The 17,989-nt window shown below is 37.8% G+C and overlaps 3 protein-coding genes across 3 annotated transcripts; 1 reads left to right on the top strand and 2 right to left on the bottom strand.

Moving 5' to 3' along the window:
* Nucleotides 495–5,127, top strand: LOC109709950 (protein MLP1 homolog). Its single transcript, XM_020232347.1, has 5 exons — nucleotides 495–1,806; nucleotides 1,897–1,973; nucleotides 3,621–3,732; nucleotides 3,852–3,968; nucleotides 4,512–5,127. Exons 1-5 carry the CDS (start codon nucleotides 574–576, stop codon nucleotides 4,857–4,859), a joined length of 1,887 nt encoding a protein of 628 aa, XP_020087936.1. The 5' UTR covers nucleotides 495–573; the 3' UTR covers nucleotides 4,860–5,127.
* LOC109709953 lies at nucleotides 5,430–6,932 on the bottom strand. Its single transcript, XM_020232352.1, has 2 exons — nucleotides 6,719–6,932; nucleotides 5,430–6,095 (listed from the first exon to the last, which is right to left on the bottom strand). Exons 1-2 carry the CDS (start codon nucleotides 6,915–6,917, stop codon nucleotides 5,674–5,676), a joined length of 621 nt encoding a protein of 206 aa, XP_020087941.1. The 5' UTR covers nucleotides 6,918–6,932; the 3' UTR covers nucleotides 5,430–5,673.
* LOC109710082 (proline transporter 1-like) lies at nucleotides 9,544–13,968 on the bottom strand. The gene is made up of 8 exons (XM_020232504.1): nucleotides 13,697–13,968; nucleotides 12,904–13,128; nucleotides 11,324–11,418; nucleotides 10,949–11,135; nucleotides 10,719–10,843; nucleotides 10,392–10,607; nucleotides 10,065–10,295; nucleotides 9,544–9,969 (listed from the first exon to the last, which is right to left on the bottom strand). Exons 1-8 carry the CDS (start codon nucleotides 13,833–13,835, stop codon nucleotides 9,820–9,822), a joined length of 1,368 nt encoding a protein of 455 aa, XP_020088093.1. The 5' UTR covers nucleotides 13,836–13,968; the 3' UTR covers nucleotides 9,544–9,819.

Raw genomic sequence — 17,989 nt, 5'->3', positions numbered from 1 at the left:
CTTAAAATATATGGTTTCTCCCAAAAGACAGAAAAGAAAAATAAACCAATCCTTTTTAATCTTAGGCCACCCCTCTAATTGACCCCGCAATATATAGTATAGTAACCATTAAATCAAGTGTACTCCGACCGTCCGTGCCCTATACGGCTATACTCCTCTGCATTTGATGTCGCCGTCAAATATGGTCGCTTGTGAAATGGCCCCCCCTCAACTGTGAAGTTTTTGAATTTTGATGGACGCTTCTCGATATTCAATTAAAATAAAATGTTGAGGCGATTTCAAAACCTCCATGCATTTCTCACCCAATTTTTTTCAAAAAAAAAAAAATGCTGTGCTACTGGTATATATATCCAAGCAAGGGTCAATTTTTTTTAATAAATATTAAAATTTACATAAAATTTTATAAATTTTTGGATGAAAAACAAAGTAAATTGTGTACCACTTTTTAAATTTACAAGCAGCATCTCCCTAAATAAATACGAGACCGACTAAAGACCGGTTGGTGAGTAAACCAATCCCCCTCTTTCTTTCCTCCCACCTTCCTCCGCGTCCCCCTCCGCTCCGCGACGCGCCATGGCCGACGAGGACGACGACGCCGCCGTCCTCAGCGACGTCGAGGAGGCCGACGACCCCGCCCCCCTCCTCCTCCCCCCTCCCTCCTTCACCACCGCCTCCTCTTCCTCCTCCACCTCCTCCTCCGCAGCCTCTGATCAGCAGCAGCAGCAGCAGCAGCAGCAGCGCATCCGCGACCTCCTCGCCGAGCTCGAGGCCGAGCGCCGCGCCCGCCGCGCCGCCGAGGACGGCCGCGCCGACTCCGAGTCCCGCCTCCACCGCCTCAAGGCCTTCGCCCAGGACGTCATCAAGAAGCGCGACGACGCCCTCCGCTCCGCCGACGACGCCGCCAAGAAGCTCGACGACGCCGCCGCGAAGCTCGCCGAGGCCTCCGCCCGCGGCGACGCCCTCGAGTCCGAGATCTCCACCGCCTCCCAGATGCTCGCCTCCGGCCTCGACAAGATCTCCGGCAAGATCTCCGCCTTCCGCGCCTTCCCCCCCGACGGCCTCCCCAAGTCCCACAAGTACGCCGCCGGCCTCCCCGCCCTCGCCTTCGGCGTCGTCAAGCGCACCAACGAGATCGTCGAGGAGCTCCTCCGCCAGGTCGACGCCGCCGCCAAGTCCCGCGACCAAGCCCGCGAGCAGGCCGAGCAGCGCAACTACGAGATCGCCATCGAGGTCTCGCAGCTCGAAGCCACCATCGCCGGCCTGCGCGGCGAGAACGAGAAGCTAACGAGGTCGCTCGCCGACAGGGACGCGAAGATCTCCGACATGGCGGGCGAGATCGCGGAGCTGAGGCAGCTCGGAGAGGACTGCGATGGCAAGCTGAAGAGCTTGGAGGCCAAATCGGCCTTGCAGAGGACGGTGCTCGTCGATCATCTCTATTACATCTCCAAGGTCTACGAGCAAATCAATGACATTGTCGGGATCGTGGATTCGAACGAGCCGGAGAGCAGGGATCCGCCCGACCTGCTGTTCGTGCGGAAGGAGATTGAGACGAGTGATGATTTGAAGACTTCGTCGGAAGGGATGATTTCGGTTTACGAGCTGTCGAAGGCGGCAGCAGAGAAAGTAAGAGAAAGAATAGAGGCAATGAATGGAGAGGCGGTATCTCTCAATGAGAAGGTAGTTTCTCTTTTGGAAGAGAAACAGCATATCAGCACTTTGCTAAGAGGATCTCTATCGTCCGATCCGAACAAAGTGTTGCACGTTGCAGACGACGAGGGGTTTAAAGAGGATGAAGTCTATACGTTGGTACGCGCTTATTCTTTTCTTCTGATTAAAAGTCATGCATGATGTGCACTCTATTGTTGACATGAAGTTTCAATGTGTTCTGTCTCACAGGCTGGTGCTTTGGAGAACACCGTAAAGGAATCTCAACTTAAGATCATTGAGCTACAGCATTTGGTGGAGGCGCTCAGGTACTTAGTGCGTGGATAATTCTCTTGTGGATAATTCTCTTCAGTAACAGCAATCACCATATTGAAAATGACAAACCCTTATGCATATGCTTCTTTGGATTACTTTTTAAGTACCTTTGCCTTCTTATTTTGATAAATTTAGTTGGCCTTTTGCTCCGATGACGATATTAGCTTATATTTTAACCTGATCCTTGCAGCCTTGGTTGGTACTTCTCGTCTATGTCAATCTTATTAACTAGGAATTGTTAATTCTTTTCCTGCTTGTGGCTGCGGAAAGAAGGGCAGGAGGGGAAGGGAATGATTTTGTGTAATTAGCATTCTATCTGTTGACACCATCCGAGTAATTTGTGCCCTTGCTTAAAAGATAGGAGTTTAAATAATTTAACGCCAGAATCAGTGTCTTGCTGTTTTTCTTGACTCTTGATATTCCGAATATGTTACTGTCCAAGAAATGATCCCATTTTATCTGTCATTCTCAGCTGTGTTCTTTATTTTTCCTAGAGCAGCTTCACCATGATCTTGCACAAATTGATTTTATAAGTTCTCGTGCTAGACGGGTGCTTGTATTCTGCTGTAGTCCAAATAGGAATAGACCTATGTATTTGATTTGTAGGTTGGCACCTTGTGCTGTGATGCAATATGGAGATAGCTCATAAGCCTGTGGAATGGTGATGGAAATAATCTGCCCATCCCTTTATACGGGAGAGAGGTCCAAGAATATCATTTAATTTTAGTGATAGTATGCAAAAGTTGTCGAGTATCTTATTCTATCCTGCTATACACTTTTAGGTAGTCTTGAAGCTCAATAACATAATTTTGGAACAACTCTCAAATTGATTAAGATTTACCAAACAACTTTGGAAACATTTTGCATCAATTGTTCCATTTTACTCTTCACAAACCGTGTCTTGCATAATTGTTTTTCTTTTTTTAATTCTTTTTAAGAACTAGAGTCAGAAACATTTCTATTTACAGTTAACCGCTATTGGCCAAGTAGATATAGTGACTACAATGTTGGAAAACCCGCTGGTAATCCTGAACTTCTGCTTCTGATCTTCAATTAGTAGAAAATAATCTCTGTAGGACTTAAGAAGTCAGAATTTAGAAAACTACTCTCTTGTATTATTCATAATTTCATATGCACTTTGTGACCACTTTTCTTTACGGAGGATGCATTTCTTCAATCATCAGTTCTGTTTCAAAATTGATAATTTGTTAGCGAAATAATGAAAAATGAGTAGAAGCTTACAGAAGAAACATAAAAGATAGCATAAAGAGCAGGTAAGTTTATGTTCCTCTCTGGAAAGTTAACATATGCTATCAAATTTTGACTTATAAATCTGTATCTCCAGAAAGTAGGAACTTTCTTATAAATTGTAATTTCGTACATGATCTACTTCTTTGATTAGAAGTGATAGTTTAGAAAAACTAATATTGATATTTTCTGAAAGAAAATGAGGACTCTTTCCCTGGACTTTTTCTTCTTTTATTTTTCTTTTGAATGAAAAAGTCCTGATTAATCCTTTCAAATGCAATTTTTAACATTATCTAAGATGGGTACTACTTCCTCTGCATGATCTTTTCTACCTCATTAGTCTGAATCATCCTAATTTGCTTTCTCTCTTACACTTCTTTTACTGGATTAAGGGCAGAGTCTAGTGCATTTAAAGCTCGTTTAGATGCACAAGCTAAAGAGATTAGCCAGCAAAAGCAACGCATAAAGGAACTTGAGGAGAAAGAGAGGGTAGCGAACGAAAACGTAATGTTGCTTTCACTTATCAACATGCAACCTTTTGAGATACTCTTATTGAGGATTTCTCTTTTTGTGTTCTATGGGCATGCTAATCAGTTATTTGCTGTGGATATTATATTTTGAAGGTTGAAGGCCTCATGACAGATATTGCAGCAGCTGAAGAAGAAATCACAAGATGGAAAGTAGCAGCAGAGCAAGAAGCTGCAGCTGGTGGAGCAGTTGAACAGGAGCTTCAAACACAGGTGCTCTATCTACTGGATCATCATCTATGTTTTAGAATTTGTTTATGCTAACTGTAGAGTAGTATAGACTAATAATCAATCACATTTGTCTTATATCTTGAATCTCAAACAACCAAAGTACTCGAACAGTTCCTAGTAATGACCTGATTATTACTTAAGCCATCAACGTTTGATGATTCTAATGATTGGTCTGTATGTTCCAAATGCTGAAGTGAGTTCTTATCATATTCTCGCTTTTTTTGGTAATAGATTATCTCTAAAGCCTTTGTGACATAAGTTTAATAATATAAATAATATCATTAGCATTTTGTTTATGATGCTAAAAAGGCTCGTATAATGCTGGTTATGGTGATAATACCGTCATAGTAATTAGCAGGAATTCTTTATAATATCTTATAACAGTCATTCTAAAGGAAATAACTGTCATAATGCGTATCCTGAAATTAAACTATCCTCAATATCAAATTCCATTACATTTGGGACCTCAAAGAAAATCTGATCTGAATCTTCATATGTGCAATGGAAATTATCTTCATCATGCAGATATCAGCTCTCCGGAAGGAACTAGAAGACACTAGGCAAGCGATGGTAGAGTTAGAAAACAAACTAAAATTCAAGGAAGAAACTGCAGCTGCGGCGATGGCGGCAAGAGATGCGGCTGAGAAATCCTTAAGATTGGCGGATTTGAGAGCCGCGAGGCTGCGTGAGAGGTTGGAGGAACTTACTCGGCAGCTCGAAGAATATGATAGCAGGGGCGAGACAACGAACCGGAACAGTCATAGGTACATTTGCTGGCCGTGGCAATGGCTGGGTCTCAACTCTGTACGATACCAGCAAGCCGACATACAAGAAAACTCTAATGAGATGGAGTTGTCGGAACCCCTCATCTAGTTTGTCCCTCTGTATTCCTGTATTCATATAGAAAATTTGATTGATCTCTTGATTAGAAGGTAAATTAATAATTCAGTAGTTGTTATTATTGTTTTTTTCTCCATTTTCCATCTGCCAAGAATTCCACAGCTTAAGAGCACTTTTTCTTGGTTAGCTATTTGAGAAGGGTGTGCTTGTTTATAGAAATTTCGAATTGTTAGATATAATTTCTATATTTATGTCGTCTTTTGTGAATCACTATAATTTTTAATCTTCTCATTCCATCTCCTTTGCTGCCCCGCGTATTATGCTGTAACTGAATGTTGGAAGGCTCAATTACACCATTGGTCACTGTAACTTTTGGTGAAGCAGCTCTGGTGAGGCCGTGGAGCTTCAATTTGTTTCTATGCAGCTTTGAATTGCAACTTTTGTTCGGATCGGGTCATTCTGTCAAAACTTTACCGGTATTTCGCACGAATGAATGATGGTGTCAGTTGTTGTCAGTTGATTTAGTTTCTATGTCGTCGTATAACTATAATATTTAACTATCAATCTGAGAGTTGAATTAGCAGACATTACACCCCCAGAAGATAAATGCATAATCCCTCAAAGATAATTGATTTCAACAATTCAAAGTCTGTTCTGTATGACAATTAAGTTCTTGGACAAGAAAGCTTCTGTGTGATACATAAACACTCAAATGCATTACTCCAAACCTATCATTATTGTCATGCAAAGCACAGTGAACAATACTTCTAGCATTCATACAATAGCATAGAAGAAGAGAAGCTCTGCAGCGAAGCTTGAATTCTGTCTCTATGGTATCTATTGAAGACTAGCTTCGACCGCCAAACTCAAACAGTTGGCTATCCGAGTTGCAATCCATTGCGTCGCCGCTGCGATAGTACAAACACGGATTGGTTACAAGCGTGTTCTCCGAATCAACATCCAAGCACAAATCACTCCCATCCTCTAGCTTTGTTGATACGTATGACTTCGCATTCGGTGTTAAGTCCCATTGGGAATCAGACTCAGAGCAGATGATACTGAGTCTTGCCGGCTCTCCGGACGCTGCAGCTTGCAAGCAGAAGTATGTACCTCCTACAACCAAAAACTTCTGAGGCGTGTACTTCCACGCATCGGATCGGTCGCAAGCGCCGAGCTTCAGTGGGTCTGATAAGGACGTCCGGAGGACGCAGGATCCCGTCAACGGATGGTAGATTTTATTCGGGGTGCGGCTCACAGTGATTAGATTACCTGCATGGTCCATATGACAAATCTGAAAGTTTTAAGTTTTTTTCTAGATGAGCAATGCAGTGCTACATGCATTTCCTACTTATATAATAAGGTATACAATTTTATATCTTAGTCCATCAAAAAGTTCATATTTACTCACTAGTCTCATCCATCATTTAAATCAAAAGTTCATATTTATTCAAGTCTTATCCACCCTTAAATGATGGAGCATAAGATTTATATTCTATAATAGAGTTGTAATAGAATGTATAGGTAGTTATTTCTATAAAATACGGTAGAGAAATGCTATCTTGTAGAGCCCAAACTGAGATGTGAATTTTATATCCCCTCATTCAAGGTTCATCCAGTTCTTTTAAGTTTCTAATATTGATTTTTTTTTTTTTTTTTTTTTTTAACATGAATGAGATATAAGATTTACACGTGGCACAAGTATTGAGTAACTTCTCAATCGTCGGCCATGAAGATACAGGGCTCCGAACTTTATTTGTTTATTTATTTATTTTAATTTTCGATTGATATTTGATACTGTTGATTTTGCTAATAGGGCAGTTAATTTTTGATGGACCCGAAATTCAAGTAAGAAAAATGGCCGAAATCAAAGAAATCAAAGAAGGCTGGATTACCAGTTTGGGAAAAGGAGTGGGCGGTGGGTGTTGGCAAGGGAAGTGCCGTCAGGAGAGGAGGGGTGGGCTGGAGGATGAGATCCGAGCAGAGGATCAATAGAGGCGGCAGAAGTGAGAGCTTCATCTCCTCCTCTTTTCGCTTCTTCAGATTACCCGAGAAAAAGAAGACCCAGGACAGAAAAAGGGTTGGTTGAACCATCGATCCCTAACCTTTTACCTGCTTCTTTAAGTAGTCCCTGACCTTTTTTTTTTTTTTTTTTTAAGTTTTTGGTTCCTAACTTTTGTATCTTTATTTTAGGGTTAATTTCATGCGGCTCTATGTAAACATATCGAATAGCAAATATAGTTTTACGAAGTTCAACTTTTTATATTTATCTCTGAACTTATTTCTGAAAAAGTTCAGTGATATTCATATTTGCTCTTTTGGTTTATTACCGTTAAAATTCTATTTATTTTTAACAAATGGTAAGTGAAATGACATTTTTGTCATCATAAATATGTATCTTTAAAAGCCCTAACTGTTAAAACTATGCAGAAATGCTTTTTTAAAAAAATTCATTGATTATCTTTTTTCTTTCTGCCTTCACAAATAATATAAAAAAGGTAAAAAGGTTAATTTTACCTTATTAACTAATGATGGCTAAGTATTTTATCTATGGTTAACTATTTTTTTCTAACTGATCCTAATAATAGGGGTATATTTTAATATTTGAAAATGTTAGAATTTCACAGAGATAAATATGAAAAGTTGAACTGTATATGAATATATTTGCTATTCGATCTATTTACGAGGAGCTGTATGCAATTAACCTCTTATTTTAATTAGGTTCCAAACTTCCAATCGTCTACGATTCACATTTAGGTTGCGTCAACTCCAATAGAGTCCTTTCTATTTAAATAAATTATAATAAATTATAGTTATAATTTAATTATCTTTTGTCCTGCTTCTAAAGTTTTAAGTGCTCGTCGGCACGGGATGTATCCACTGTATTGTATCGTGCCAATAAGATACCGGTACGATATAGATCCCGTACCGATGGCACAGTTCAAAACTCTATATTTTTTAAATTAATAAGTAATTTTCTCAATAAAGTTCAAAAAATGTGATAAAAAGACATAATAAATAGTTAGAATATTTTGTTGCTTAAGAAAATAAATATTTCATACTATTATGTGTTGGCACACAAAAATTTTTTTGACTGGCACGCATCGGCACGGCTCGGCACGCACCGTGCTGTACCGTGCTGGTAAGTTTCCGGCACGACTCCCGTGCCACGGCACTTAAATTCTTGCCTGCTCAATACCATTTTTTTAAATTTTTTAAACGAATGCGTTTGGTTCGCATTATGAAAGATTACTAGGAATAAAAGATATCCGAGAATTTTATTCCTATTCATTCTATTACTAAGAATGTGGAATTCCTGTGTTTGGTTCGCACGGTAATGTTAATTAGCCATGTTATTTAATATTACAAAAAATATACAATTAATTAATTAATTAATTTAATTAATTTTAGATAATGTTACCAAAAGTTTCAACATCTATTTAGAAAAAAGGGAGAGAGAGAGTATAAGTTAGAGAGAAAAAGTATAATTAAAAAAATAGAAAGAAAAATATAGTCGAAATTAGAGGGAGTGAGAGAGTTGAAATTTTAGAAAGAGAGAGAGAGAAAGCTTAGTTTAGAGAGAGAAAAAAAAAGTTGAATTTTAGAGAGAAAAATAAGTTTAGAGAGAGATATAAGGATAGAGTGTAAAGAAAAATAATATCAATTAGCCGGCAGGTAGGGAGAAAGAAAGAAATTAGACATATTATGATTATCCCAATCCATTAATATACTCTCAAAGGAATGAGATTAGTACTTTGGGGTTAATCTTATTTCCAAGTGAATTCAATATTACCAGCTAGATTACTTAGTGCGTTTAGCCAAATGCCGTCATATTTTTTTATTTCTATTAAATTATTAGGAATCTTTAAAAGATAGCACAAACCAAAAGCACCATAATAATAATCTTTTTGAAAGTTAAAAACGCTAGATGCTTCAAAAGAGACAGTAAATATCGGATGCAATAACGAACTGGCCGAAGATACATGAAATAAGATAACATTAAAGTATGATGGGATTGGACTCGCCACAATGGAAGAAGAGACTGGAGATCAAAAAAGTCAGTGACTTATATTGCTGGTAATTCTACAAGTCACGCATGTGATGGCAATAAGATAAAAATTGAGGACTAAAATAGAAATCAGGTAAAAGTGGGAAACCAATGGTTTAATTATCAATTGTGCAATCAAATGTCTAAATTGAATAGTATATTTTATTTTTAAATTATTTTTTAAAATAAAATAAATTATTTTGTAGATTGAAATACTATTCTATCAATTATTCCTAGTGCAAAATAGCAAAAGTTTAATGGTTGATATCCGAGACCCTGACCAGGTCACTTTATATTTTCAACTAAATTAACATATTATTTTCTTTAAAACAAAAAATTACTAATCCTCCAAATATAATAAGTATTAAAGTTTTTTCAAAAGCAAAACGTTATAGCTTTCTATGGCACGAGGAAATATCCATATCAAACAATTATTAAATATTTTAAACCGGTGCCTAAATTTGACCTTAATTTGTGGTTGGGCCTGGAGCTACTGTCACATCAATAGTAAGAAAAAAGAACATAAATTGAAAGGCAAAGAATGCGGCCAGAATGAAGCTGCTTGTATCTAAAATTCATTTCTCATTCTTACTCTGCACAATTTTCCTGAAGTACTTTTTATAGCTTTTGAATGTAAATAAATCCATTCTAACTAATCACACATTAGTCCAGTGTTTCAAGTAGAAATTCATCTGAAGTAGAATCGATAAAAACAACATTACAAGTTCAAATGTAACTGTATGTTATCGCAAATCCATAAACTGTTGACGACCACTTCTTCTTATCACCTTATTTTGCTCCATATTTGAAGCTTAATTACATTTTCTTCACCTATTTATATGCATTCTCAAGGTGGTTGTTTTTTTTTTTCTCTCCAAGCAAACAAAAGAATCATGGCCATGACATTTCAAACTAACTGCAGGTATCGATCTCTGAAATCTGAAGTCGTCATGTATCTGCGAAAAAATGGTAAATTTTAACATTATTTATGATCAATCGAACGGCAGCGGCAGTGGTAACGATGGATAGCAGCGAGGACAAAATTATATTCATCCAATGCCAGATCTTTTGCTCTCTTCGAGCAATCTTCCCCCTAATCTGCATTAGTGAGGATCAGCAATTTCAGAATTAGACTAAGAAGAAAAAATTTTGCGCTTTTCGGGGAACTGGTTTCGCGTATTAGCAGTTCATACCTTGATAAAAACCATGCTAGGGAACACAAATGTCAGTGGAAAGAGAGTGAAAGATCCAAAGAGGTTCACAAAATCTCCCATGAAGGGAAACAAGGCCGTCACGAACGAGTTAAACCCGAAAAGAAACACGCGGCAGCAGAAGCGGCGGAAAAGGTTATACTTTGAGAACATGCCCTCTTCCAGTCTCTGATATCTTGTGTCTAGTGCCTCATGAATCGGCACGCAGAACATCTGATCTCATAACAAATATATGAACTTGTTAGTGACTGGTTTATCATTAAATTTCAATCTTTAAATTTGTAATTGCTTTTGGAATGGAAACTTTACATGTTGGGAGACTATGCTCTGCAGAAAAGCAGTGGAATTGATCAGCACAATTGCCCATTTAGGGCCACTCAACTGGTTCGGAAGATACTCCGAAACTGAAGCTCCGTATGCCCAGTAACCAGCTATGCTCACTCCGTAGTAAATTGCGAGGCCGACCGTAAATTGCATCGTCAATGCTTTCCTCATATTCGCAACTGCTGGCTTGCGAAGAGTCGACTGCAGTAAAAACGATTGCAGCAAAAGAAGTGCTCGGTAAGTTATATAACATTCGCGTCGTCGAAATCGAAACGCCGCTTCGTGGTTTCTACTCTACTGCAACATATGTACCTGTATCTCTGGCAGCAGGCCAGAGGTGTTGCAGACAAGAATCGCGGCAACCGCACCGAAGGCATTGAAAACTTTGTCTGCTTGGCTTCCGTGAATTCTGTAATCCTTCGTTTTATTTGATTTTCCTTCATTTGATCACATACATCACAAGTAAGAAATTAAGACACGTGAAAGAATTATACATCATCAAACAAATTTAAGCCCGGGAAAACTAAATTCGCGTTGATTACCGTCTTTGATTACGATCACTAGGATAGCAACATCATAGATGACCGTGAGGATCGCCGAGGTCGCTAGATAATTTCTCATATCTGACATTGTGGGCACAAAGTATGCGAAAATGAAGTAAACAAGGCCAGTCGCCGCGATGAACAGCTGGAGCCTCATCGGAGAATCACTGAACTCTGAATTGATTTCCTGATTACAAGAAAATTTTGTCAAAGGAACTGCAAAAATTAAATCTTGTCGTATTTAAAGTCCTCAATTCTAAATCCAATAGCATTTTACTTCCTGAACCTTGTGTTAGAATTAAATATGTAAAATTTGAAGAATAAATAAACTAGTGGTCTCTTTCTAACTAACTTTTGTGTAAGAAATTGAAGTACCTTCAATGCTTTTCCTCCTAGAAGAATAAAACCCATATTTCCAAGAAGTAGGGTCATGAATTGCAGGAACCATGTGAGATAATACATTTTCCTCCCTACAAAATCAATAAAAGAAAACATTTTGAATTATATAATAAATCATTAACTATTTTGAAAAATCATAATTTTTTTCTTAAGTAGACAACAAGAGATGGATCTGTTAGCTACGGAAAAAAAAAAAAGCAAAAAGAAATCGTAACCACATCCTTAGTTATCCGTTTGCTAGACGTTGAACAAATAATGCAGTGTTTCTTTGTTCTTTAACTAAGTTTTTTGATACAGTATGTACTATGATCAATACCAATAAGAATAAGTACATCTTAATAAATCCACATAATATATATCTACTAATAATACGTTGGCTTTACAGACAGTTTTTAGCACGAATGGCAAAAGAATTGATGATCTTAAGTTTAAAGCACAATTGCTTGATATTTTAAAGTAATTTTATTTCTGAAAAAAAAATGAAGTGAATAATATGCTACTATAACGGTCGCAGTTGGCTTTCAATTGGAATATTATAATGCCGACTGTCCCTAACGTAAGTGACGAAGAGATTGATGATTGATATTTGAGGTTCTAAGTTTGAATTCTAGTTGATTCATATTTTTACCTAAATTTATTTTTTAAAAAATAAAACGAAACGGATGCTATACTATACTTAAGGGTTGCTCAACCATATTGTACTTTGATTCAGTTTAGAAAGACGCTAACTTCCGGTATAATAATTCCAAAGTAAGGTGAGAAAACAAGTATCCAACGTTGGCTTCACATACTACATCTTACGTTCTTACAAGTCAAAGTTCAATAATTGCTTTAACTTTTATTCTTTGTTTAACCAAAAATCTCTCCCTTTTTTTCTTGGTCTCTATTTCTTTCTCTCTATTTTTTTTTTTTCCCAATTTTGTCCTATGCGAAAGGGTCGCCAATTTCCAAATATGCTAGTCATCTTCTCTGTTCACTAATGTAGACGTGTAAGATAATTTAAACAAAGTAGGTTTTTCGTACAATAGAAAAATACCATAAAAAAATAATAAGAAATATAATATTATCGGTATGGTTTTATAATTAGAAAAATAATATTTTATTAATTTTAAAAATTTGATGATTGACGTCTGAAATTTTAAATTCGAATTCTAATTAATTCGTATTTTCATAGTATTAATTTTTGATGTACTTGGACTTGCTCATTTGTTTGGATTATAGTCACTAAAAAAAAATTTAAAAAAAGGGCATGTGACTCTCGCGAGCTTCGAGATGATTTTTATAATTATCACGTTATAAATGCCAATGACATTATTGTCCATCCACCAGTTTCTTTTTTTTCTACTTTAGGAAAAAAAAAGTATTGTGTTTATTTTTTCAAAATAAATTTAAATTGCAAATATGAATTAAACTTTGAATCAAAATTTATTGTTCGGTGATTGACTTGTTAGTGATGTTATATCCTTGTGGTTAGTGCAAGATCAAAAGTAAGAGGAGAAGCGAGAGCGAAAAGAATGTTTATTTATTTACGCTGATTAATTTATTTGTATACTGACCGAAGACGTATCCCATGAGATCTCGGTAGCGGATGAATCGTTGGCCGTCGACGAAGTGGAGGCCGGCAAGGAGCCAGTTGCCGTAGAAGGCGTAGACGCCGATGACGACGAGGCAGGCGAGGCCCCAGGCCCAGCCCAGAGGAACCAGCATCAGGTTGGAGAAGCTCAACACATAGGCGCAGTTGAACGAAGTTACCAACATCAGCCCCACTTGCTCCCATGAATCTACAGGTTTACGTGTTAAATATAAAATATTAAAATCATGTCCATGTGCCAGTCTTCTTTTTTTTTTTTTTTTTTTTTTTTTTTTTCGAGAGAGAGAAAGGTAGTATGCTATCTGCTTCGTTTACCGTTTATTTCATTTAGAAATAAACTTAACTAAAAATATAAATCAATTAGAATTCGAACTTGAGTCTCGGATACCAACTACCAAGCTCTTTTGCCACTTGCACTAGGGATAGTCGGTGTCCATGTGCGAGTCTGTCTCTGATATGTACTATGGCATGAGTAATAAAAGAGATTTAAAATCATAACACAAAGGAAGTACCGGATTCAAGCCTAAAATTAACTTTTCAAATTTTAATTTTGTTAGTGCATCCTTCGTTTGAATCACGCACTCTCATATCAGGATCGGAAAGAGTATTGACATTTCCTCCCTCTCTACATGGGATTTGATTATATATATNATATATATATATATATATATATATATATATATATATATATATATATATATGCTGATATATACATAGAGATACAAAATAGATACAAATATATGGAGCAAATAACAAACCTTGATCAACAGCATGAGCTGTAGTAGTCCCATACTCATCTTCCAGCTTCTGAGGACTCTTTAGAACCTCCCCTCTTTCAATACTTAAAGCTTCTACTCTCTTCATCTCCACCGCATCATGATTCCCTCTCCCTTCCATTCTCTCTCTCTCTCCTCCCAGAATGGTGGGAGATCACTAATCCTAGTTAGCCAAAAGAAAGTGCATGTGTAGAGGTGCTGGATCTTCTTGCATATATAAAGGAAAAAAAAGGATCGGAGTGGTGTGTAGTTGACATGATGGACGATGGATGAGACCGTTTCAGTACTGCAGAAACTGTTTCTATAAAATATTTTATCCCGGTTTATCTGCGTGTACTGCACTTCACTAATCATCCATCACGTGTTATTATATTTTAGTCCCTACAGTCCAAAGCTTGTATTGGAAAACAGTTGTTACTAATTATTGTATGGAGGATAAATATATAATGAAAGAGCTGCTGAAATCGTTAGGAGCTTTGTGTACATACTTCTAGCCGTCCTACTTTCGCATGAATTATTTATTTATTTATTTTTTTTACACCTCTTCTTTGAGGTTCTGGATATCTCATCCATGTAGCCCAATTTATTATTTTAATAAATAAAACAGATAACGTGCTATTTTTTTTTAAAAAATTATTGTATGGAGATGGCTAAATATATAATTCGAATGTGATCGTCTGAACACAACGGGTGCACTTACCGTTGTCTCCAATATTGAATTATTTTAGGGTGGGAACCCAAAGCAAAAAAAAGAAAAGAAAAAAAAGAGTGGTCCGATTGCATGCAACCAAATGCATTAATTTGCTGTCATACATCCAAGCTCCCCGCGCATCAATCTACCTGCATTACTACAGCATTTTTGTCCTTCTTAAAGTTAAAGGATTGGATTGAAAACATAAAATACAAGAAGACGCGCGTACTACTTTGAACTCTCTAGAATGTTATCGAAAATGCTATTCTTATATAAGCTGTTAATTTATTAATATATATAGTGAAGTTGTTTAATTTATTCATACATATGGTTGAAACCACATTTGCTAATGCACCAACATTACTAGTAGTTAAATATGTCCTTGTACTATTTATACAAATATTTATTTTTTTGTGAAAAAATAGTATGCTTCCATTTTATTCAATAAAAATATGAACTTAGCTACAAGTTTGCGGCAATAAAGCGACATAGAAAGAGAAAGAAAATTGGAAAGAAAAAAATAACAAAATAACAAGTAAGCGGAAAGAGGAGAGAATAAGGCACACTCAACTACACCCCAAAAACTTAAGGCACTTGGTGTTGTTCCCACAACCTCCCAAGGTCTCTAATCTCCATCTGCGGTTGGTGCAGGCCAATTTTTTTATTTTGAAAAATTCGTTTGTTCCTCTTTCGCCATACAACCCACCAGATGGTAGCCAAAGTCGATAGTTCCTTTTTATGGAGGGTGCATGACGTCAAACTTGTCGTCTCGCAAAGGAGATTAATCGAGGGGGCAGTAGTGCACCCTTGTTGACCAGGAGGCTCATCAGCAGCATTTTAGTAGACGTGCAGTGGACGAATAGGTGATCTATTGTCTTCGAATCTTCGCAATAAAGTACGCACACTCTTTCCCTGCCACCCTCTTTTACGCATATTGTCAATCGTGAGAATCCTACACCTAAGAACTAACCAGACGAAGATTTTGACTTTAAGTGGAATCAACACCTTCCACAATTGGGAAGTGGAAAGGTCTCTAGCTCCCCCATCTTGCAAAAAATCGTAAAGGGATCTAACAGAACAGGATTGGGAAAGGGACCATCTCTACTGGACCTCATCCTTCTGCGATGTTGGGGAGGTACCAAAAAGGAAGTTCATAAACTCCCGCACCAAGTCTACATCTAACTGGGACTCAGGTACTAAACCTGCAAGAATGCGCCCCCAATCCCATTCCCCTCCTACGAAACAATCCACAACTAAGCAATCCTTGTAAGACACTCCAAAATATAAGTGTGGAAATAAAGTCCGGAGGGGAACTTCCCCGAGCCAGATATTTGACCAGAATCTAATGGTACAATCGTTTCCAAGCGAGAATGCTAAACGACACATAAACACATCTCTCACTGCCAAAACGTCCCTCCACTATTGCGAGATAGGCCTAAAAGAAGTCCCCTCCCCAAGTGGTTTTCGTCTAGAATAATATAGATCCCTGATAAGGTTGCACCATTGAAGAAGCGTATCCGACAGAAAACGCCACTACCATTTTGCCAAGAGCACGATATTCATAATCTCCAAATCTCTAATTCACAGCCCGCCATCCTTCTTGGCCCGACATACTGCCTTCCAGTGAACCAGACAGTGGCCCCGACTCACAGAACTTGTCCCCCGCCAGAAAAAGGCTATTCTAAGACACTCGATTCAATTCACAAGCCATTTAGGCGCTTTAAAAATTGAACAATAGAAGATCGGGAGATTAGACAGAATTGAATTCACCAAGACCAAGCGTCCCCCTTTAGAGAGGAGTTTCGTCTGCCACCCTTCAATTTTTTTCTCGAACTTGCTAATCAGTGGCCACCGATCCTCCCTTTTGAGACCCTTATTGGACAGTGGCAAGCCTAGATACCTCGTTGGAAAAGCACCCAACTTGCACTCGAGCATGCAAGCTAACCTATCCCCTCTAACACGATCATGCCCCAAATAGAAAAGCTCAGACTTCTCATTAATACACAACCCCGATTCCCAACCAAAAAGTTGCCAGATAAAGAAAAGACTTCGTACATAATGTCTTTTCGCACAAAAAAAATAGTATCATTTGCATATTGAATAAGAGCAATCTTTTTTTCTTTTTTTTTTTTTGAGAGATACGTAGCACGCTATCCGCTTCGTTTATTTCATTTAGAAATAAACTTAGCTGGAAATGTGAATCAACTAGGATTTGAACTTAGGAGGTACCAACTACCAAACCTTTTGCCACTTGCTCTAAGGACGGTCAGTGAATAAGAACAATCTTATCCTCCACCCTGGGGCCCAACCCAACAAGCATCTGATTTCTAATTGCCCTATCAGTCATTCGAGCAAGGCCCTTCGCTCCTAGGACAAAAAGATAGGGCGATAGTGGATCACCTTGCCTTAACCATCTTTTCCCTTTAATCCACTCAGAGGGGAACCCATTTACCCGGATTGTAATTTTAGCGTTGCCAAAATACTGTTCCACCCACCTACACCATTTCAAATTCGCCCCCAACCAAATCATAATCTGCTTGAGAAACATCCAATTGACCTTGTCATAGGCCTTCTCGAAAGCGACTTTCACACCAATACCCTCCTCACCGGTTTTCGAGCACCACCCAACTAACTCTCTTACAGTTATGAACGAGTCGAGAATAAAGCGACCCTTTAGAAAGGCAGATTCGGAGGAGGAGATAACACCCGCCATCATCACCCTGCAGATTGTCTTTTGTGCTTGGGCCCGCCCACTTCTGCAGATTAAACTTATACATTCAAATGGCAAATAGATGCCGGATGAGAAGCCACAGTTGGTGATCTGACATTCGATCAGCACGATGCAAGATTCCAAAACTTAACTACATTTTTGGCTTTGTTAGTACTTTACGTAAATTTTACACCATATTTATACTGCATTTATAAAAAAAAAATTATCATTTGAGTATTTAAAAAAGTTAATTTGATTAGCAGAAAAATAGTGATTTTTGCTAAGCGGGATGTAAGATTAACACATAATCTATAGGTGTATAGGTAATCTTGTTGTTGTTTTTTTTTTTATTGCTCGTAATTTTTAAGACCAAAAAACTCTCTTTTTCTCTCTCTGTGATTTGTTAGATAATATATATAAGCAAAAGTTTAATACGAAATAATTTATTCCGTTTGGTGTGGGTCACAGTTTTTTAGATCCAGTCGATTTTATATGGTGACGTATTAGTAGAGACTACTGAGTTTTTTTTAGGGCTGAGTTTTTCCTAATTTTATTCAGAATCGCTTCTTCCAGTTACAATTTGGTCACAATAACACTAATAAATGAGCACTGATTCAAAGTGCAAAACACAATCAAATGACCCCATGTTAGTCTCGCCATCCATCCGACACAGTGAAGGATTCCATGGAAGAGTAAGATTAAGCATTTTTTTTTTTTTTTTTTTTTTTTTTTTTTTTTGAGAGAGAAAGGTAGCATGCTACCGCTTTATTCAGTAATAAGATGAATTTAGCAACAGAGTGAAGCATCGTGGCTTCGCAGAGGAAAAAAAAAAAACACTACACACAATACTGATCCCACATATTCTTGAGCACGT

The sequence above is a fragment of the Ananas comosus genome, linkage group 5, assembly GCF_001540865.1.
Source record: "Ananas comosus cultivar F153 linkage group 5, ASM154086v1, whole genome shotgun sequence".
Taxonomy (NCBI): Eukaryota; Viridiplantae; Streptophyta; class Magnoliopsida; order Poales; family Bromeliaceae; genus Ananas; species Ananas comosus.
Note: the sequence above shows the minus strand (reverse complement) of the source record. Positions and strands in the feature narration are given on the sequence as shown.